The sequence below is a fragment of the Acomys minous genome (assembly GCF_964271855.1).
Source record: "Acomys minous genome assembly, chromosome: 10".
NCBI classification, from domain to species: Eukaryota; Metazoa; Chordata; class Mammalia; order Rodentia; family Muridae; genus Acomys; species Acomys minous.
In genome coordinates this window covers 70484188-70505297 of record NC_140491.1, presented here as the reverse complement: position 1 = coordinate 70505297, position 21110 = coordinate 70484188, and the positions used below count along the sequence as shown (strand labels likewise).

The 21110-nt window shown below is 53.0% G+C and overlaps 2 protein-coding genes across 8 annotated transcripts; one reads left to right on the top strand and one right to left on the bottom strand.

Moving 5' to 3' along the window:
* Positions 1-125: 125 nt before the first annotated feature.
* On the top strand, positions 126-14284 carry TTC16 (tetratricopeptide repeat domain 16). 6 transcript variants are annotated; one of them, XM_084798114.1, is made up of 14 exons: positions 132-264; positions 1094-1254; positions 1546-1636; positions 3369-3512; positions 4883-4983; positions 5062-5191; positions 7311-7525; positions 8392-8636; positions 8747-8888; positions 9655-9820; positions 10186-10328; positions 10493-10640; positions 12769-12844; positions 13639-14284. In XM_084798114.1, exons 1-14 carry the CDS (start codon positions 247-249, stop codon positions 14280-14282), a joined length of 2424 nt encoding a protein of 807 aa, XP_084654240.1. In that variant the 5' UTR covers positions 132-246; the 3' UTR covers positions 14283-14284. The 6 variants fall into 6 exon arrangements, with proteins under 6 accessions (XP_084654242.1, XP_084654243.1, XP_084654240.1 ...); XM_084798113.1 differs by having other exon boundaries at positions 10126-10328; XM_084798116.1 differs by lacking the exon at positions 1094-1254 and having other exon boundaries at positions 126-264; positions 10126-10328.
* Positions 14285-14381: 97 nt separating this feature from the next.
* TOR2A (torsin family 2 member A) lies at positions 14382-18451 on the bottom strand. Of its 2 annotated transcripts, none has more exons than XM_084798120.1 (5): positions 18175-18432; positions 16945-17210; positions 16186-16361; positions 15357-15484; positions 14382-15103 (listed from the first exon to the last, which is right to left on the bottom strand). In XM_084798120.1, the coding sequence occupies exons 1-5, from the start codon at positions 18323-18325 to the stop codon at positions 14859-14861; spliced, it is 966 nt and encodes a 321-aa protein (XP_084654246.1). In that variant the 5' UTR covers positions 18326-18432; the 3' UTR covers positions 14382-14858. The 2 variants fall into 2 exon arrangements, with proteins under 2 accessions (XP_084654246.1, XP_084654247.1); XM_084798121.1 differs by having other exon boundaries at positions 14863-15103; positions 15353-15484; positions 18175-18451.
* Positions 18452-21110: the final 2659 nt, after the last annotated feature.

Here is a 21110-nt window from a genome sequence, read left to right as displayed (position 1 = left end):
TTCGGTATTGCCCATCGCTTTGCTCGGGGGCTTGTGCCTCGTCACGTTTCTACCCTGGCCCGCCTCGGCACCACAGGTTCTTTCCTTGACGTAGGCCTGGGCCTGCCCTGCTAAGTTTCTATTGACTCTCGGAGGCGTGGTCAAGTGGGCGGGGCCTGTGGGCATCCTGGAGCTGGTGCCTAGCAACAATGAGGCCAGGGAACCTAGGACTTGGCTCAGCCCAGAGGTCAGCCTGGAAAACCCACCATGACAGACGACAACCAGGTGAGGGTTGAGGAAGGAGAAGGGGAAAGCCGATGCAGAGGGTAGGGCCGCAAAAAAGGCTTAACGTAGAACCAGTTTAGTCCTTAAAGGGAAGCCTGGGAGAGCTCATTATTTATAGTGTGGGAGGGGAGAAAGGTGACGGGCCTCCCAGTCACCCTCCCAGAGAGTTGTTTTTTTTTTTTTTTTTTGGCGGGGGGTGGGGGGAGAGGTTTGTTGCTGTTGTACCGAATTACGCGATGCCCTGGGATACACTCAGAGAAACCCGCCTGCCCCAGCTTGTCAAGTGCAGGTATTAAAGGTGTGCACCACCATGTCCAAGTGGAGAGATCTTGAGTAATGAAACACGGGACCTGGGGACTGATGGGTCCCTGTTTCTGGTGACAGTGGGAAGGGTAACCACACAGAAGTGAGAAGTCCTGGGAAAATGTCAGGTGAAGTGCTTGTTCAGTGTGGCCGGCTGGCCGGGAGAGTGCCAGGGGACTCAGAAAAGAACTGACAAGGAACCCCAAAGCCTGGATGTGGAGCAAAGTCTGAGCTGGGGTGCTGAGAACAGTGGGCGGCTTGAACACAGAATGAGAGCAGGCAGAGCCCACGAGGAGAGGGAAGGGTGCAGTGGCCACAAAGACTCATCGCCTTGACCTTGACCACAGGTGGGAGAGAGAGGCGGGGCTAGAGACGTGTTGGAACACACCTGTGGGGCTGGTGAACCCCAGACGGGCTGTGTCTTCTACCAGGTGGCTTTCACAGAGCTCGCAGGGAAAAAGTGTAGACGTGGTGCGGAGTGGGTCCCTGAGGCCTTCCAAGCTCACTGCCCCTGGTTTGGTCCTAGGAGTCCAACAATGACGCACAGAAACCCCCAAAAATAAAGGTCCCAGAACCCCCAGAGAAGACCCTGCGACGCATCTTTGGGACCAGCCAGGTGTTCTATAGCAACGATGTTATGAGACCAAGGATGACAGGGTCAACAGTGCCTATCAAAGTCAAGGAGTAGTGAGTGATTCCCTTGTCCCCAGCCCCAGGTTCCTACTCCACACAACCACTACCGCCGGGCGGCGAAAGTCTTAAATTAAGGTGGCTGCTGTCCGTCTCTGGGCCCCGGTGAACACCAATGGACAAAAGGATGACAGGCTGACGCTCCGAAGCCCTCTTTGGAACTCTGATTCCACACCCTACCCTTAACTCCCCACCCCGACCCCGCTTTTCCCACTGTGGCCTGAGAACATCCCGGGCCGATCCAAGGTCAAGGCCAGCCCCGCACTGCCTGTACCCTTGTCCCCACAGCTATCACCAAGGCCATAATTGCCTAGAACATGAGGACTGGGAGATGGCTGTGCTGTTCTTCTCCCGTGCCCTCCACCTGGACCCCACACTGGTAAGCCGAGGGTCAGAGTGGTCACTGGAAGGCACTGGCTGGGGTTGGGGTTGGTCTGGTGCTGTGTATTCTGATGGTAATTACCCAGGCAAGCGCCATTCCCATGTACATCTGTCTGTCTTTGTTGTGTAAACCTTGCTCTGCAGCATTTCAATTTGATTGGCTAAATTAAAAAAAAAAAAGCTGAACCTTGGGATTTGGTGGGGGGGGGGGAGAGAGAGAGAGAGAAAGAGAGAGAGAGAGAGAGAGAGAGAGAGAGTGTGTGTGTGTGTGTGTGTGTGTGTGTGTGTGTGTGTGTTTGAGGTTCACAGGCCTGGGGTCAGGGGACCATAAGGATCTTGGGTAGTAGAACAGCCATGATGGGTTATCAGTTATTGTGGAAAGGAGCGCATGACCAGATCGGATGGAGGAAAGCTGCTCAGATAAAGAACATTAGCAAGTATTTTGGGATTATGGATGGGAAGTAGCCCAGATAGGAATGAGTAAAGCGGATGACCTGGGATGGTGGCTGGGCGGTGAGTTATGCCCAGTCCCAGGTAAGATTCTAAAACACAGCAGGCGTCTGTGTCTTTATCATTTATGACAGCGGGTTAGGTAACACTGCCATAATAATTATAGGTATTTAGTAATAAACCTTTGTGCTACCACGCCCAGCTAGTAACAAACCTTATTAGATATTTTTTATTTACTACAACAGGCTGGCATACACTTCCCCCTCCCTCACTGTCACACCTCCCAGGACCATCAAATTCTTGCTAGGTCTTAAAGAGCCACCCCCAACAGGCAGAGTGTTATATTTAATAATTATAAAGCTATAAGGTATAAGAAGGTACCAATTGGGGCTGGAGAGATGCCTCAGAGGTTAAGGGCACTGACTTCTCCTCCAGAGGTCCTGAGTTCAATTCCCAGCAACCACGTGGTGGCTAACAACCATCTATAATGTGATCTGATGCCCTCTTCTGGCCAGCAGGTGTACATACAGGCAGAGCACTGTATATATAAGTGAATACCTCTTTAAAAAAAAAAAGGTGCCGGGAAAAAGGTGCCGGGCGTGGTGGCCCACTGGTCTACAAAGTGAGTCCAGGACAGCCAAGGCTACACAGAGAAACCCTGTCTCGAAAAAATAAAATAAAATAAAAAATTAAAAAAAAAAAGGTACCAATTTTATATTTGTTTCAGCATCAATGTTATGATTAAAGATTAAGGCAGTAAGATATAAGGTGATAAGGTATAAGATGGTACCAGGCAGTAGATATTATGATGTAAAGGAGTTTATTAGCATCTCTTTTTTTTTTAAGATTTATTTATTATGTATATAGTGCACATTAGATCACATTATGGATGGTTGTAAGCCACCATGTGGTTGCTGGAGATTGAACTCAGGGCCCCTGGAAGAGCAGATAGTCCTCTTATCCGCTGAGCCATCTCTCCATAGAGAGCCCCATAGAGGAGTTTATTAAATAAGCATGGGTGGAGAAGGAAAAGGGGGACGGGGTACCCCAGAGAGAGAGAGGAAGAAGGAGAGACCACGTGGAAGGTCTGTCCTTTTATATGGCCCTGGGCAGGGTCACACACAACACCCCTCTTTCATTCAACCCCCCCACCTCCCACTTCATCCGCTCCACCCCCCACCCGGGCAGGTAAGCGATGACATCACCAGTAGGCAGACTGAAGCAGAATGCCAACACAGATGATAGAGAGGACACAGCAGTCTGGGTCTCTTTGCCTTCAGGTAGACTTCTATGTTTTCCGTGCCGAGGCCTTCATCCAGCTCTGTGACTTCTCCTCGGCCCTGCAGAACCTGCGCAGGGCCTTCTCCTACGATCCAGAGAATGACAAATACCTGGAGCGGCTGGCCTTTGTACTCTACCTACAGGTGCCTAGGCTGGCCCCACCCACAGACGGGCGTTCTCCCAGCTACCGGCTTGCGTTCTTGGGATAGGATCGGAGAGCTGGGGACTCCTGGTCCTTGTGTCTGTGTCCCCACCTTCTGCCCTCGTCACCAGTTTATGAATTTCGACAGCCGGGGTATCTAAATAGAACTTCCGCAGTAAGGATATGATCTGCTCTGTAATAGGGTCGCCACTGGCCACAGGGAAATGTTGGGCCCTTAAAATGTGGGAAATGTGACTGAACTAAATTTTAAATGTGATTTGGGTGAGTCAGTAGGGGTGTGGCTCAGTGGTAGGATGCCTGCCTGGCATCCAGAGGGCCCTGTGCACTATCCCTAGGACTAAGTCAAACTTTAATTGCTTAACATTTATCTATTCATGTGTGTATGTGTGCATGTGTGCATGTGTGCATGTGTGCATGTGTGTGCGTAGGGAGGTCAGAAGGCAACCTGCAGAAGTCTGTTGTCTTCTTGTGCCAGGTGGGCCCTGGGCATCAAGCTCGGGTCAGCAGGCCTGGTGACAAGCACCTTTCCCTTTGAGCCATCTCACTACACTCAGTGTCTGTTATATCGAAGGTTAAAGACTGGGTAGAAGTTGAGTTGGGTGTAGCAGTGGTAGAACGTGTGCCTAGTATATACAGCAAGGGCCTGAGTTCAAAACACCAAATCATTCAGGTCTTACAAAGAAGCATTGGGGGCCAGTGAGATGGCTCAGCAGATCTGGGTGTTTGCCCCTTAAGCCTGACAACCTGAGTTTAATATCTGACATCTACACGGTGGAAAGAGAACGGACCCCTGCAAATTATCTATGACTTCCTACGTGTGTGCTGCGACCCGTGCCTGCCCCAACTCATACACAAAATAAATACATGTAATAAAAAAGAAGCACTGGGCAGACACGGTGGCTCAGGCTTGCAAGCCCAGCACTCCAGGACGGAGGCAAGAGGACCATCATGAGTTCAAGGTCTGCCAGGGTTATTACACAGAGCCCGGCCAGTGTGGGCTACAGTGTGAACCCTTAAGAAAAGAAACAGCAGAGAAGGCGGGCGAGCCCTCAAGACAATCAAATGTGTCCTGCCAGCTCGCCTCTCTGAGTCTTATTTCCTTCACCTGAAGGGGGAGGGGGGGGCGGATGCTTGTGAATCCCAGGCCTTTGGCCAGAGCCCCATGGCTCTCACCTGCTGTCGCCTTCTGTCTCAAATCTTGGTGTTGCTGGATTCCTCTGCTTTTCTCTACTCAGCTCTGCATCTCTTTCCATCTCTGTCTCTGTCCGGGCCTCTCTCCCTGTCCCTTGCCAACTCTAGAGTTCAGAGGAGCTGGTGTTATAAGCAGAACTGACGGTCCCCTCTCCTCAGGGCCAGTGCCTGTATGACCTGTGTGACTTCCAGGAAGCCCTCCTTGTCTTCCTGCAAGCCTCTGACCTCCAGCCCAAGAACAGTTCCTTCAGTTACCGATGGTGAGTGCACCGCACCTTCCACTCTCCCAGCAGCCTCTCTCTGGCCCAGGCTGAGTGTCCTCCGCTCTCTGCCCGCAGCATAGCCTGCCTGCTGGCCCTCGAGCGACATCAGGACTGCCTCACCCTCATCACCAGGGAGGTGAAGCAGGGCAGGGCCAGTGCTGATATCTACATCCTCAGGGCCCGGATCTACAACGTCTTCCAGAAGGTAGGGCACAGTGGGAGGGGCAGGTATGTGGCCTGGAGCCCCCGGCGTGTCCCCAGAGGATGGAGGGAGCAAGGCCAGCTGAAGTCTTATCCCTGTATGTCCACACAGTGCATCAGGCAGCCCTGCCTGTGTCCCAGACCTGTGCTAGGCTCTATGGTAACCACAAAAGGGGCGGGGAGTGAAAATGTCATGCCATCCTTGTATCCCTAGAACTCTTTCTTTTTCTTTTTTTTTTTTTTTCTTTTCTTTTCTTTCTTATTTCAGTTTTTTTGAGACAGGGTTTCTCTGTGTTTCTCTTGGCTGTCCTAGACTCGCTTTGTAGACCAGGCTGGCCTCAAACTCACAGCAATCTGCCTGCCTCTGCCTCCTGAGTGCTGTGATTAAAGGGGTGTGCCACCATGCCCAGACCTAGAACTCTTGACTGAGACACGGATTCTGGGGATCCACACTGTGGTCCCCTAGCCTGTGTAGAAAGCGCTTTACTGGCTGATCCATCCCAGCCCTCAGCTGCATGGCATCCAGGGTACCATAGACATGTCTTTCTTTCTTTCACTTTTTCTTTTTTTGTTGTTGTTGTTTGTTTTGTTTTGGGGGGAGGATTGTTGTTGTTTTGGGTTTTAGAGACAGGGTTTCTCTGTGTAGCCCTGGCTGTCCTGGAACTTGCTCTGTAGATCAGGCTGGCCTCACACTCACAGATCCACCTGCCTCTGCTGGGATTAAAGGCGTGCATGCACTAGGACACCAGGCATCCTGTCTTCCTTTTGTACTTGCACAGTGGACAAGTTCTAAAGCTCCTTGCCTCTGTACTGGGCTGAGCATGGTGACAGAGAGTGCACGGAACAGCCTGGGGACAACAGATGCTGGGTCACAGGGACTAGATGGAGGATGTAGGCAGAAAGGAGGGAGAGGAGACCAGTGGGTCTCCAGTTGTCCTCAGTAGAGTTCCCTGGGACAGTGACCTCTGGGAAATACTTCCAGCTGCTGAGGAGTACGTCAGTTGGACGGACAGCCCTAGGAGGAGACAGTGCAGGGGGTGGGGGGATGAGGAGCATGTCCACAGTCCTGACAGAACGGAAGGGAAGAGGTTCCTGAATAGTGTGCAGCCTTCTAGGTGGATGGGGCTGTTGGCAACAAGATGGGGAGAAGCCTGAGAGGATGGGGTGGGGGTGGGGGGGACAGCGTGACGTCAACACGGGGAGTGGCTGATAAGGGTACCCACATAGGTTCTAGCCAGAGGCTAGGCTTTAGTGTCTCACAAGTGACTCCCTGGAAGTCCCCTTCAAAGGCAAGAATACACCCGACATATTTATTGCTGACTCCGCCTCCACTCGTAAAGAGCTGTTCTGAACCCCCAGACTTTTCCCCAGGTTCATCCCCAAGACTGCCAGGAGCCTTAGAGGAAGGCGAACAACAAAACAGCCCCCAGGTGCCTTGAGTGAGGTCATACAGCCAGTCCCCCAGGCCTCCCAGCTCACCCTCCAGTCAGGAGCCCACAGGACAGTGAGGAGCTTGCTGAGACTGCTGACTGGCCGGCTAACCCGCACACCAGTGGAAAGCGTTTGCCTAGGGATGCTCCCTGCTCATCCCCAGACCTCCGTCTGTCCTTGGTCACAGCTGCTGGGGGTGTAAAGGACGGGGAGTGGAGGAAGGATGCAGGAGAGGATGAGGCGACAGATGGGGGGCTGCCCTCACCACAGGACTCCTACTAGGAGATGACATGGCCACAATCACTACAGTTGGCCGGTCTCACTGAGGTCACACAGAAAGGAGCTGTTAATGTTGAGGCTGGGGGTCCGTGTTCTTTCCCCAGTGCTGCCTGTCTCATTCAAGAGGCCAGAAAAGTTGAACAGTACCGCAAGGGAGGGACACAGGAGGGATGCTGTGATGCTAACTTATCTCCCTGCCTTCCTCCTCCCACCACTGGGGTAGCAGCAGCCCACCACGCCACCCTTCACCCCTGCAGCCCAAGCCACTGGGGTAGCAGCAGCCCACCACGCCACCCTTCACCCCTGCAGCCCAAGCCACTGGGGTAGCAGCAGCCCATCACGCCACCCTTCACCCCTGCAGCCCAAGCCACTGGGGTAGCAGCAGCCCACCATGCCACCCTTCACCCCTGCAGCCCAAGCTCTGCTATCAGGACCTTCGAAGTGCCTTGTTGTTGGATCCCAAGCACCCAGAGGCCAAACAGCTCCTCCAGATGATGGTAGGCCAAGCCAAGCAGTCTCTCCAAGATGCCAGCATCCTGGCCGTGCAGGGCAAGCTGCTCCGCGCACTCAAGTGTATCACCTGTGCCATTGAGCACAACCCCCTGGACCCCAACCTCTTCCTCTTCCGGTACCAGGGTGTAGAAGGGCGGGCTGGTCCTGAAGATCTGCTGTGTGGTCTCAGCAAAGTCTCTGACCCTCCCTAGGCCTCAGTTTCTCTCTCCAGCCCCTAAATGACCTTTCTCTGCCTTCAGCTGGGCTCATGGCACCATAGGGCTGGTCTCCACAATAATCTGGGAATCCTAGGACCCCAGCCAGGCCTGTTGGGAGGTCATGAGACTAGGGATTCTACCTGGCCCCCCAAGGATTTGGTGCCATTCAATTTCCCTGACCTTGGTTTTCTCACCTAGATAGTTGGCTAAAGTGTGTGTATACAAAGTCCTGAACAGGGACATGTGAGTTGGCTGAGCTTGCTGAACAAAATCTGTTCGATTCCGGGCTGGAGAGATGGCTCAGAGGTTAAGAGCACTGACTGTTCTTCCAGAGGTCCTGACTTCAATTCCCAGCAACCACATGGTGGCTCACAACCATCTATAATGTGATCTGATATCCTCTTATGGCAGGCAGAGCACTGTATACATAATGATAAATATATAAAAAAAAAGAAAAACAAACAAACAAAAAAATCAGTTCGATTCTTAGAACCCACAGAAAGGTGTAAAAAAACTAACTCCACAAAGCTGTCCTGAACATTAGAGGCTCCACATATCTGGCTCCCAATCTGGGACACTGTCCTTGAGAAATAACAAATCCAGATGACTAATAGGTTATTCAGGCAGAAATCTTGGGCCAGCCCCACGCGTCAGACCTAGGCTTGTGGCAGAATTCATGACTACAGTCAAAGGTCATGGGTCAGAAGGCCCAGGGTAGCCAGTAGCCTTCTAGCCAAATGGGATGCTGCGTCATCCCTGCTACCTGCCATGTCTGCCACAATAGGGGTACCTTGTACAGACGGCTCCAGCAATTCGAACCAGCTGTGGAAGACTTCTTGAAGTCGCTGGACATGGTGACTGACAGTCGGGACAACCTAGTACAGCAGGCACAGCGCCAGCTGCTGCTGACATACAACGACTTTGCTGTGCACTGCTACACCCAGGGCGCGTATCAGGAAGGTGTGCTGCTGCTGAACAAGGCGATCAGGGACGAGCAGAAGGAGAAGGGCCTGTACATCAACCGTGGGGGTAAGCTAGGTGGCGGTCAGGCCCTTGCTCACTGCCAGAGGAGTCCAGGCTGGGCCCCCCTTTTCCTCTGGGAGTTGGGGATGTACTCAACCCTCATCCTCGGGTCCCAGACTGCTTCTTCCAGCTGGGCAACCTGTGCTATGCGGAGGCAGACTACAAGCAAGCACTGGCTCTGAGCCCACAGGATGAAGGAGCCAATTTGCGCATGGGTGTGCTGCAGGAGAAGATGGGCTTCCTTGAGCAGAAGCACAGGTGCGCCACAGGTGGACATGAGGGGCGTGGCCAAGGGGGCATAGCTAAGGGCAGTGCTAGACAGGGAAGGGCCTCATCAGAAGCCACCTGCTAGTTGTGGACAGTTTTGTGTTTTTGTTTTGTTTTGTGTTTTTGTTTTTTGTTTTTTGGGTTTTTTTTGGTTTTTTGAGACAGGGTTTTTCTGTGTTATCTTGGCTGTCCTGGACTTGCTTTGTAGACCAGGCTGGCCTCGAACTCACAGCAATCCGTCTGCCTCTGCCTCCTGAGTGCTGGGATTAAGGGTGTGCAGCACCATTCCCAGCTCCAGAAATTTTACTCACATTTTCACCACAAAATAAATTTGATTGCTTTAGCTTTTAATGAAAAAAGTTCAGCTCTTTAATGAAAAAATAAATAAACAAATATTCAGCCGGGCATGGTGACTCACACCTGTAATCCCATCACTTGGGAGGCAGAGGCAGAGGCCGGTGGATCTCTGTGAGTTCAAGGCCAGTCTGGTCTACATATCAAGCTCCAATAAAGCCGGAGCTATATAGCAAGACCCTGTCTCAAAACATTTAAGTAAAGAAAACAACAACAACAACAACAAAATGGTTACACCAAAGTTATAGTATCCAAGTGTCAGGGCCATCAAGGGTATAGCTGACAGCAATGGGAGAGTGGAGCATGTCAGCAGCAGAGGCTCCTAGTTTTCCTCCAACTCCTTGGTGCCCAGTAGCTGCCATCTTTCCTGGCAGCTCATGGCATCCTTGGCCATGTCCTCCAGGCAGTTCCAGACCGCAGAGGACCACTTCTCAGTAGCCATAAAGCACAACCCCGAGAAAGCCCAGTACTACCTGCACCGCGCCAAGATCAGACAGCTCCTGCAGAACCTTTTGGGGGCCCGCCAGGATGTTGCCACCGTCCTGCTCCTGAACCCCAACTATCCAAAGGTGAGCTCCTCCTGAGCCAGGAAGGCTCACACCCAGCTACTTGACTGCTGCCCCTGTCCCTAGAAGACAGTGGTATCCCTGGTGATTTTGAGGGGCTACCCATACCAGCCCCTGTTCACACTAGCCCTCCGCTCCACCAGCATTCCCTCCTTCCACCCACAGGTGCAGAGGGGGCTCACATAGGCTCTGCTTTTCAGAAGCCAGTTCCCATCCTATCTGGCTCCCAAGCCATTAGGAAACAGTCCGTTTCTTGTGTCTCCTGCTCCTTCTGGAAGTTTGCAGAAGCCTCTCTGTTCATCCCCGAGGTCAAGGGAGCTCCAACCCTCTGCCTACTGCTCCAACTCTGGCCGCCCTTTTCCTGGCAGATGGCCCCGGTGATAAGCAACCTGTTTCCTGGCATGTCTGTGGAGGACGTGCTTAACAGTGAAGTGGCCCAACTAGCCAAGCTTGAGCTAAGCCGGATGGTGGGGAGCGGTCCCAAGGCCAGCCACCCTCAAAGCATTGTGGTGTAAGCGTGTGTGGACCAGGACCTGTGGTCAGGGGCGGGAGCTGGTGGGGACTCAGAACTCCTCGGGTTCTGCTGCCTTGTGGGGCCTGCCCTCTCTGGTCTCTGGGGACAGCAGGTCGGATTCCAGAGATTGATCAGGGGCCCTTGGCACCATGACCTGACAGGCAGCGGTTAATGGAGCGCCAGAAAGCCCGCACCCTGATGGAGACCTGGGTGCCAGAACAGCCTTTCCCCGAGATCCCTCAAGAGGAAATGGCTGCTCTCTATATTGTACAGGGAGATAAGACCCAGCTCAAGAGAGAGGACAAAGAGGTGAGTGGGACTTGTGCTGAGGCCCCTAGAATCTGATGTGAGACTGACCTACCTTCATCTGAGACAGAGAGACAGGAACAAGGATGCCTCTGTGACTGAGACATGCTCACACACCGCCTGGGACACTAGCCACGTGTGCCTTGCTCTCCTTACCAAGTGGGCCCTGAGTCTGTCTTCCCACTGACTACAGCACAACAAGTGCACTCTGTTGGGGGTGGTGCAGGGGGTTTGTGTTACGTGTGTGTTACCTGTGCAGGGCACATGCTCACATGGAGGCCAGAGGAGGAAGTTGGGTGCCCTTCCTTCTCTAGCATGTTCCACCATTGAGACAGCCTCAGAACGCCCCTCCCCCAATCTCCATCCCCTCCACTGGACCCCAGTGCTGGGGCTGCAGGTGCACACGGCCATCCCCAGATTGTATGTCGTGCTGGGGTGTCACAACAGGGGCTCGTGCATGCACAGCAGGGACTTTGCTTACTCGTCTATCTTCCCTGCCTGCTATTACTTTTCAAGGCAGATCTCACTACATAGCCCTAGCTGGCCTGGAACTCACAACGTAGGCAAAGCTGACCTCGAACTCACCATCCACCCGCCTTTGCCTCCCAAGGCGTGTGCCATGGTGCCCCAGCTTCAGCCTGTTTGTTTTGAGCTAGTGTGCTGTGTATCCCAGCTGGCCTAGAACGTATTATGTAGGTTAGGCTGGCCTCAAACTTTTCAGCAATCCCCCTGCCTTAACCTCCAAAGTGCTGGGACTACAGGCATGAGCCACCACACCTTCTTAAGCACAGGTCTTGTGAGGGGTTAGCTGAATTTTCAGACTGAGTCTGCCATGGCCTCATCACCCAAGTCAATGAACACATTCTCAGCTCCCAGAAGGCCCTTTGTACATGCACCCTCCTGGGCCCCTGACCCACTCCCCACTTCTGCACAAGGCTGCCCCAATTCCCAACTCCATATGCGAGGTTTACCTTTTCTTTAAACGAACAAGTATGGCTTGCGGTCCTGTCTCTGGGCCCTTTCCCTAAGGTTTATAAGGTTCATCCCCACCTATAGCTGTGGTCATGGGTCCTGCTGGATACAAAATGTGTTCTCTCTTCACAACAAGGGGCCCCAGCAGATTACTGAGGAGACTTCTTCTCTAAGCCATAACTGAATGAATGTGGGAAAGAGACGTTCCAGTTGCGAACCTGCATTCCCCAGGCCTCAGCACTTGAGTTTACAGAAGCCTGGCCGCATGTGAGCCAATGCCACCACGCACCACTTCCCGATCTTACCTTCCTGTGTTCCCACCCATATAACCTAGTAGCTGTGAGGAAGTCTAAACTTGGGAGACAGAGTGCTAGATTGGAAAAAAGAGAGTGGAGATATGGCTCAGGGTTAAGTCAACGCTCCCTTTGTGAAGACCTTAGTTGGTTTCCAGTACCCACACTGGGCTGCTCACAAATGCCTGTTGCCTTTAATTCCAGCTCCATCTATCTGGCCTTTGTGGGCACCTGTACTCTTGTACACACAAACACAAATATATAGTTTTTTTTTTTTGTTGTTGTTGTTTGAGACAGTTTCTCTGTGTAGCCTTGGCTGTCTTGGACTTGCTTTGTAGACTAGGCTGGCCTTGAATGCAGAGATCCGTCTGCCTTTGCCTCCTTGCCTCCTGAGTGTTGGGATTAAAGGCACCACCACGCCAAGAAAATAAACTCCCCCCCTCCCCCCACCCCAGTCAGGGTTTCTCTGTGTAACAGCTCTAGCTGTCCTGGAACTTTCTCTGTAGACCAAGCTGGCCTCAAACTGACAGAGATCCTCCTGCCTCCACCTCCCAAGTGCTCTGGGATTAAAGGAATTGCATCACCATCTCCTGGCTAATAAACCTTAAAAAAAAAAAAAAGATTTGCTAGCTGTGTGGTGGCATACGTCTGTAATCCCAGCACTTGGGAGGCAGAGGCAGGCGGATCTCTATGAGTTCAAGGCCAGCCTGGTCTACAAAACCCGTTCCAGGACAGCCAGGGCTACACAGAGAAACCCTCTCTTGGAGGGGAGAAAAAGGCTGGACTGCCCTGTGGCCTCATAGACCCATGGCTGTGACTGCAAGGGTCTACCAATCCACAGCTCTCCAGCCTTATTTTTGCTCTAGGGGACGGTGTCTCAAAAGGTGACATCCCTGACAGACAGCTATGTGGACCAGGTCTCCTCAGGCTCAGTCTTCAGTGGTAAGTTCTTGATGTCCCTAAAGCCTAGTAGGAAGCAGCAGAGAGGCCAAGCACTGAGCATGACCTTGGGCTCTGTCCTGCTTTGACCCTGCAAGTGACTCGAGTTAGGCGTAACAGCCTCAGCCTCACAAGGGATGTGGTAAAAATGACGGGACAGTGCCTAGCACAGGGCAGGGACTGCTCACCCGCGGGCCCTTCCCAGGTGTCACCATTTCCTGCTTCTCCTTCCAAGGCCTGTCCTTTTTCTCTCTGTTCATAGTAGGTCCCTGAACTGAGCCACACACCTCAGCATGGCCAGTGGGTTCTGACTCCCAATTTTGCTGTCACCAGCCAAGAGGGATGAAAGGGCAAAGCAGGAAGCTGCTCCCCAGAACCCCTGGGGTGGGGTGGCAGCAACACAGAAGGGTCCTGGGTGCAAGGTGGCAGATGAGTCCCCCTCCCAACAGGCCCTGAGCCAGCCTGTGCCCGACAGCTCATAACAGGCCTGGCCCTGGCCCCAGGAAGTGGCTCTTAGGTCAGCTAGGGGGAGTGGAGCCTAGAGCACAGCGGGGCAGTGGTTAGCTGCATAGCAAGGGATGGAGCAGAGCTCGGAGGCCTGTGAGAGAACAAGGCTGGGGAGAGGTAGGAGAGGCTACTATGGGCTGCTTGTCACCCCGCGGCCCGGAAAACATTGAGACGGTGGGCCTGGTGGGAGCTGGTCGGCCTCAGGGCTACTGGCTGGAGGAGGCCTAGGAGGCCCCTCTGCCCGGAGCTGCCTGGAGAGGCCAATGGCTGCTCTTGGCACACTTTCCCAGTTTTAAGCATCAGCACGTCAGGCTTCGAGGTGTCAACCAGTCAGGAATACAGGAGCACTTCCAACACGGCGCTCTCCAAGTCCTCACTGGTAAAGCCTCAGTTCTCACAACCCAGGAAGAAAATAGAGCACCGAAGCCTGAGCAGGGGCTCCAAGGCCACCCAGGCCGCAGAGTACCTAAATCGTCCCAGCGGCCAAAGGTGCAACTCCAGCAAGGCAGAGGCTCCCCAAGGCCCAAAGTCAAAGCCCAGGAAGACAGAGGCTCCCCAGAGCCCGCACTCCAGCACAACAGAAGTCACCAAGGTCAAAAAGCCTAGCAAGACCAGGGCTGCCCTGAGCCCCAGGCAGAGGCTCAGAAGATCCAGGGCTGTCGGCACCCAGAGCTTGAAGCCCAAGGCCCACGGCAACAGCCAGAAACAAACAAAGAGGTCGAGCCGGACCCACCTTCCCCAAGACAGCAGCGAGAGCCTGACCAGTACCAATGAGTCCCAGGACCGGCCTCCAGAGCGCAGCAAGGATGACCCCTCAAGCTGGAGTGAGAGCCTAGCTACGAGCTCCAGCAAGAGTGGTAACCTCCTGGAACAGAACCTACAACTCAGTAAATCCCAGGTGTCCCAGGAGTTGGAGGATGCGCCCGCCCCTTAGCCACAGTGCTGCTTCCTGAAAGAGCCGATGGAGCCCTTGCTGAGAACAGACTGCAGCAGAGCTGTCTCCCCCAGGACAGTAGGAAACCCCGAGCCGCGCTCTAACCCACAGCTACGTTTATTATCCCTGTTTGCTTCTTGTACAAAAATTAAAAACTTTGGAATCCAGGCCCAGGTGGCCGCTTGAGTCCCTCCGCTTGGTGAAACTGTGAGGCGCGAGCCTGGCCTTGCGGGATTTCCAGGCCCAGCCACAGGCTGTAGGCCGAGACCTGGGTATACAGAGGCAGGCAAGGCGTGCGGGTAAAAGCCCCCAGGTGGGAGCAGCTGTGAGGCTTCGTCCCTGAGTTGCAGTTCACAGTGAGAACTGAGAAGGCTGAGGCCGCAGACAATGGCAAGGCTGTGACGTTCTGGGGACCCAGGAATTTCCCCGGCAAAGATGCCTTCCAGGCTTTTCTTCACCGTAACTTTGTGCTCGGGGTTCCACTTGCCAGCCAGCTTAGGAAAGATTCCTCCAGGAGACACCCTGGCCTTTCTTGTTCTGTCTATGCAGAAGAGGCACTGGCACCACCTGGGGCTCTCAGAGGAAAAATGTGACTCGGGAGGCCACTGTCTTGCAGCCATTAGAGGAGAAGAGCCGTTCCTCCTCAGGGAAGTAGGTGGTACTCTCCAGCACAGCCTGGACTACCTCCTCTCGGGGCTCCAGGCCCAGCTGAGCCAGCTCATTGAGTACACAGTGGCGCACGTGATGCCGCTGGAGTGGGAGGAAGGGCACCACAGCATCCAGCAGGTGTTCCTCCATTATGCCAGACCGCCAGAAGCCATCTGCAGGAAGGGCAGGCAGGCAGGCACAGAAGCGAAGGTGAGTTTTCAAGTCGGAAGTTCGTGCCCCCTAGAGGTAATGGTGGTGTAGTGCAAGCTGCGGGGCTGGGGGCTGTGTGTTCAGGTCACAGGGCGGGGTGCGCAGAGGCCTGGGGAAAGAACTACAGCGCAGTGGGCAATGCTTCAGAATTAGGGGTCCAGCCCACTGAGATGACATATGAAGGCCCTACCAGGATTGGTCCCTGAGCCAACTTACGATGAGGGTTGTCCAGCACAGCTCGGGAGACTGCTGGCTCCAGCTCCTGCAGGCTGATTTCCTCCCTGTCCCTGCGGCTGCGCCATGCCTCCAGGGCCACCTGGTTGATCTGCTCGCCACCAGTATTGCTGGAACACAAGAACCCAGTGAGGGACCAGAGGGTCAGACTTAACATGACTGAGGGGAAGCAAGGTGGCCCGTTTCCTTCTCCTCCCTAGGTCCTGTGACAAACAAGTCACTGCATATGTATATATATGCTGTGCACTTTACGATGTGTGTGTGTGTGTGTGTGTGTGTGTGCGCGTGCAGGGTCTTGCTATTGCAGCCCAGGCTAGCTTCAACATGGAAGCCATCCTCCTCCTTCACCTTTCACAACGCTGGGATTACATGTGCCACTGCACTCAGGCTACAAAGTCCTTTTTGTGTCCTTTAACTAGCTTTCTCAGGAGGACGGGATTAACACTGGCCTGGCTTCAGAAACAGGGAACAGAGCTCTAAGAGGCTCAACAGTTTTGCTTAGAGTCACAGCTTGAAAACGGCTGGGGTAGAAGCTGGGGACACTGGTTCCTTTCTTATGAGCCTGTGTGCTCTCACCTACCAAAGAGCGAGGACTGTTGACCAGGCAGGGGTCACAGGGGTTGCACAGGGCAGCAAGGATCTAGGACTCAGAGCCCAGAAGGGCTTTGAGAATGCCAAAGGGGAAGTCAGCCACCTCAAATGACAGCCACCAGGGATTGTGTGAGGAGCTGGGAGAGCCTACAGTGGGCTCCTCACACAACGGCCCTGTCTCCCACGGTGCCTGCCTGCTTGCAATGGGGGCGGGCTGTACCTGATAAAGATGAAAATGGCTTTGCGATAATTGGTCCCATACACAACCCAAGAGGGGCCCAGGAAGGGCTGCAGGACTTCCATCAGGCCAGGGGGCAGCTTGTCCATCTCATCGAAGAGGAAGAGAGAGCGGCCGCAGGCAGTGAGGTTCCCCTGGACCCAGCTCTTGAGCTCCTTCTGTGGGTGGAGACCGGAGTTCCAAAGGAGTCCAAAGACACTCCCCCCACAACCCCAAACTTCTTCCCAAGCCAAGAAAAATCCCCAGAGAGAGATGATCTACATTCCCAGAGAGCACCGACCCCTTGAGACATGTGGTAAAAAGAGTCCAGAGAGGTGCAGACACTTGTCCAAGGTCACACAGCCAGTCAGCAGAACAGGGACACAAATCCATGAGCCCCAGCTGTCTGTGCAGGACGGCTAGTGACATGTATGCGAGGGAGGTTGAACCTGCCCCGCGGTGTCGACAGCTAAGCTCAGCAACAGTGGGAACCAGAGCCGGCAGTCACCGGGGGAGGGTTTCCTAAGCCTAACGGGGGATGATAATACAGACACAGGTACTCTGTAATATCTGCCCTGTGTAATCCCCACGTCTCCCACGAGGTCTCTGACCCACAGGCACCAGCACTGCCGCCTTCCCTGTATCACAGACAGCCAGCTTCTCCACCACAGCATGCATGGCAGGCTCTGTCCCCAAAAGGTTCCGAAAGCTGAGCCTCTGGACTGGGACTGAGAGGAGGGACCCAGGACGCACCCAGCCTACCTTGTACTGCTCAGTGTTGCTGGGGTGCGGGAAGTGGATGATAGGGGAGAAATGGTGCACGTGAGGGCTGCGGAGGCCACCCTGGAAGAGATACTGTGCCAGCAGGGAGCTAACGTAGGACTTGCCGGTGCCTGTCCAGCCGTGCAGGGAAAGGACCAGTGGCTTTCTCGGGGCTGGGTCCTGTACAAAGGCCTTCAGTGACTTCACCACCAGGGCCTTGGCCAAATGCTGACCAGCTAGGTGTTGAGCCAGGTCACATTCCAGACCTAAGGGCCACAGAAGGAACGTGTATCAAGGCAGGTGACAAGCCTGTTGACTCATGCCAGCAATCTCAGCACTTGAGAGGCTGAGGCAGCAATGTCCCTGCTAATCAAAGTCAAGTCTCGGCTTAGAGTGATTCCAACAGGCCTTTAATCCCAGCCCTCGGGAGGCAGAGGCAGGCAGACCTCTGTGCGTCTGAGGCCAAGCAGGGATACACAGTGAGACCCTGTCTCAAAAAAAAAAAAAAAAAAAAAAGAGAAAGAAAGAAAGAAGAAAGGTGTGCAGAGACGGCTCAGTGGTTAAGAGCACTAGTTGCTCTTGCAGAGGACACAGGTTCGATTTGTACCACCCACAAGGTACAACTATCTGTAAGTGCAGTTCCAGAGGTGTCAACACTTCCTTCTAACTTGCATGAGCACATGGTACACACATATACTTGAAGGCAAAATACATAATAAATATTTTAAAAATATATTAATCAATCAATCAGCCGGGCATGGTGGGGTAAACCCTTAATCCCAGCCCTCAGGAGGCTGAGCCAAGTGGATCTCTGTGAGTTTGAGATCAGCCTAGTCTACATAGTGAGTTCCAGAACAGCCAGAGATATGTTGAGAGACCCCGTCTCAAAACAAAAACAAAATCAAGGCAGAGGTTCGAAGGGATGTCAAAGACCTCTGGGAAACTTGTCCCATCGACGGCTAAGGAGCAGTCATCCCCGAAGAGCCGACGCGGCAGCGCCCCCTCGAGGCGGTTCTCCGGATTGCACCAGCCCCAAGTGGGCGCCTGCCGTCCACAGGTGCATTCTCTCCGGGTGACAAGTCCCCTCAAGGGAGGCTTACCGGGCGCCCCGCTGTCAAAGGCCTCTCTCCACCATGCACCCCCAAACCCTCGCCTCAGGTTCGTGCCGGTTTCCCGCCCCTGTGCGAGCTCCCAGCTGCCCGCCCCTCCCTCCCGGCTCCCACCCCTCACCGGGGAAGTCCGGCCTGAAGTCGCACTCGCAGAACGAGCCGAAGCTGCAGCGCAGAGAACCCACGTCCCAGGCGGTGGCGGCGGCCAAGGCCAGCCCGAGCAGCCCGAGGATCGAGCCCCAGGGCTGGCAGCCGTGCCTAGCCACCGCCATCCGGTTGAGGCCCGATTTCGGTGAGAGGCCGCCCACCGCCTGAACCTGTGAACTACAGCTCCCGGTGTGCACCGCTCCGCGGCAGCCACACCCATTGCCTACAACTCCCGGCTCCCCTCTTTTGCGTCTTTGACAGTACCACAAATAGGCCTCCTGGGGGAGCCCGCGAACCGCCCAATCCGAGACTGCTACAGCGTTTCCACGGACACGGGTAAATACGCGCTCCCCCCTGCCCCCCCCCCTTACCTCAGAAAGAATAAAGGATTGTTAAGAGGATGACGCAACAACAACAACTTGTACGGAATCTTACATTCCTGAGCGCCTTTTCCAAGCTCTTTTTAAAAATTTATGTGACAAAGAGTGCTCACAACAGCTTTTTGAGAGCATCAACCTGCCAGTGTTGGGTGCTTTACATGTCCTGTTATGTATGTAAAAGACAGCATCTGTTATATATCCAGGGGTGGTGATATTCAATGAGATGTGGTCACAAAATTTTTTTTTTGCTCAGAAAATAGGAGGCCTGTGAGATGACTTGGTGGGCAAAGACACTTGCCACTAATCCTAAAGACCCGACCGAGTTCAATCCCCAGAGCCTGCCTGCTGGAATCAATCCTGCAAATTGCCCTCTGACCTCTACACATGAATACACACACACACACACACACACACACACACACACACACACACACACACACAATATTAAACTAAAAGGCATCAGAAGCCTAAGTAATTCAGAAGAGTGGTGTTTGTTTTGGTTTTTGGAGGCAGGGTTTCTCTGTGTAGCCTCGGCTGTCCTAGAATCGCTTTGTAGACCAGGCTGGCCTCAAACTCACAGTGATCTGCCTGTCTCTTCCTCCCAAATGCTAGGATTAAAGGCGTGCGCCACCACTCCCAGTAATTTTTCCCTTTCATCCTCCCATCTCTCTCTTTTTGAGATAAAGTATAGCCCTGCTGTTCTGGCACTCAATCTGTAGACCAGGCTGACCTCAACTCAGAAATCTGCCTGCTTTTGCCCCCTGGGTGCTGGGCTTAAAGGCGTGTGCCACAAATGCCTAGCCCCTTCTTTCTCTTTTCTTTTTTTAATATTTATTTATTATCTATACAGTGTTCTGCCTGCATGTACACATGCTTGCCAGAAAAGGGCACCAGATCACATTATAGATGGTTGTGAGCCACCATGTGGTTGCTGGGAATTGAACTCAGGACCTCTGGAAGAGCAGTCAGTGCTCTTAACCTCTGAGCCGTCTCTCCTGCCCCTTCTTTCTCTTTTCTAAGCACACCCCTCTAATACTTTGGACTCCACTCTTTCTCTAAAGCCCTCTATGTGACTGTCATGTAGATGACCTTGTCATCTTATGTAGTGACAATTCTGGAATTTTGATTTCTTTAAAAAAAAACACACACAGAAATAGGGCTGGAGAGATGGCTCAGAGGCTAACAGTGCTGTCTGTTCACCCAAAGATCCTGAGTTCAATTCCCAACAACCACGTAGTGGCTCACACCCATCTACAATGAGATCTGGTGCCCTTTTCTGTTGGGAAGGCACATATGTGGGCAGAATATGTATAAATATAAATCTTTTTTTTAAAAAATCACACAGAAATAAGAATTTTTTGGTGCTTACTTTGGCAACACATAAACTAAAATTGGAAATATGTTTTTACTTAAATCCCAGGGATATGGGGCTACTTCGGACCATCCAAAACAACTGATATGATTTGCCTCATGCTCTAGCAGAGGCGTGTTTTTGCCAGCTGTAGATAGTTTTTTCAATTGTGTGACATGTAGAATTCTAGGGACTTTTCAGAGGCTAGGTAAGTGCTAGGGTCAAGAGAGGCAGAGCTGGTGGTGGTTGGTAGTTCAGTGGGGTTGGTGGCAGTTTGCTACTGATGCTCAAAGAAGAAACAAAAGGGGCAGGTGTGGTGGCGCACGCCTTTAATCCCAGCACTTGAGCGGCAGAGGCAGGTGGATCTCTGTGAGTTCAATGCCAGCCTGGTCTACAAAGTGAGTCCAGGACAGCCAGGGCTACATAAAACAAGCCTGTCTCAAAAACCAAACAAACAAACAAAAAACAAAGAAGGAGGAGGAGGAGAAGGAAGAGAAAGAAGAAGAGGAAGAAGATGATGAAGAAGAAGATGATGATGAAGAAGAAACAAAAGGAAAGAAATTAGATTCAGGGATCTCTCTCTCTCTTCCCACTATCCCTCGTTCTCTCTTGTCTAGGGATAGGGGGTGAAATCGGGGTGGGGGGATAAAGGGTGGGAAAAAGAATAGCCCACAAAACAGCAAAGACCAGCTACAGACTTAACTAACTCCATCCTCCTCCTCCAGGCCGCTGCCGAGGTTTACAGCTAGCCTGCCCTAGAGCTTTTCTTCTAAACTCTAATAAAAGTGCCCCGAGCTTACAAAGAGAAAATTTTAAAATAGTAATAACAACTGAACGCTGCTTTCTTACCAGCTGCAACACAGTAAATAAATACATAACTCCAAGGAGAAGGATTCCCTTATTGTCCCTGTTTTGTTGTATTTGGAACCCGAGGAGTTAAGGCCCTTATCCAAGTTTCCCAGTTACTGAGCAATAGAACTAAAGCCACCAGGATGCTATATCCTTAGTCATGCGCTCCCAGCCTCTTGCAGTCAAAGGACTCAGAGGCAAAGGACCCCAGCGTCACTCCCGAGGACCAAGGTCTGGCTTCGCATTGGCGCCAGCCAACCTCTACTTCCCCATCTGCTTGCTTGCTTTCCTACCAGGTGTCAGTCTCTAAGGGAAATTGGGATCCTAGAT

What these genes read in the sequence shown, in the direction of transcription:
- TTC16 (XM_084798113.1), top strand. An exon ending in CCCAACCTCTTCCTCTTCCG is followed by an intron (nt 7,526 to 8,391) that starts GTACCAGGGTGT and finishes CTGCCACAATAG; the next exon opens with GGGTACCTTGTACAGACGGC. An exon ending in TTCCTTGAGCAGAAGCACAG is followed by an intron (nt 8,889 to 9,654) that starts GTGCGCCACAGG and finishes CATGTCCTCCAG; the next exon opens with GCAGTTCCAGACCGCAGAGG.
- TOR2A (XM_084798120.1), bottom strand. Translation starts at nt 18,325, where the DNA reads ATGGCGGTGGCTAGGCACGGCTGCCAGCCCTGGGGCTCGATCCTCGGG. An exon ending in GCAACACTGAGCAGTACAAG is followed by an intron (nt 16,362 to 16,944) that starts GTAGGCTGGGTG and finishes CTCCACCCACAG; the next exon opens with AAGGAGCTCAAGAGCTGGGT. An exon ending in GCCATTTTCATCTTTATCAG is followed by an intron (nt 15,485 to 16,185) that starts GTACAGCCCGCC and finishes CTTGTGTTCCAG; the next exon opens with CAATACTGGTGGCGAGCAGA.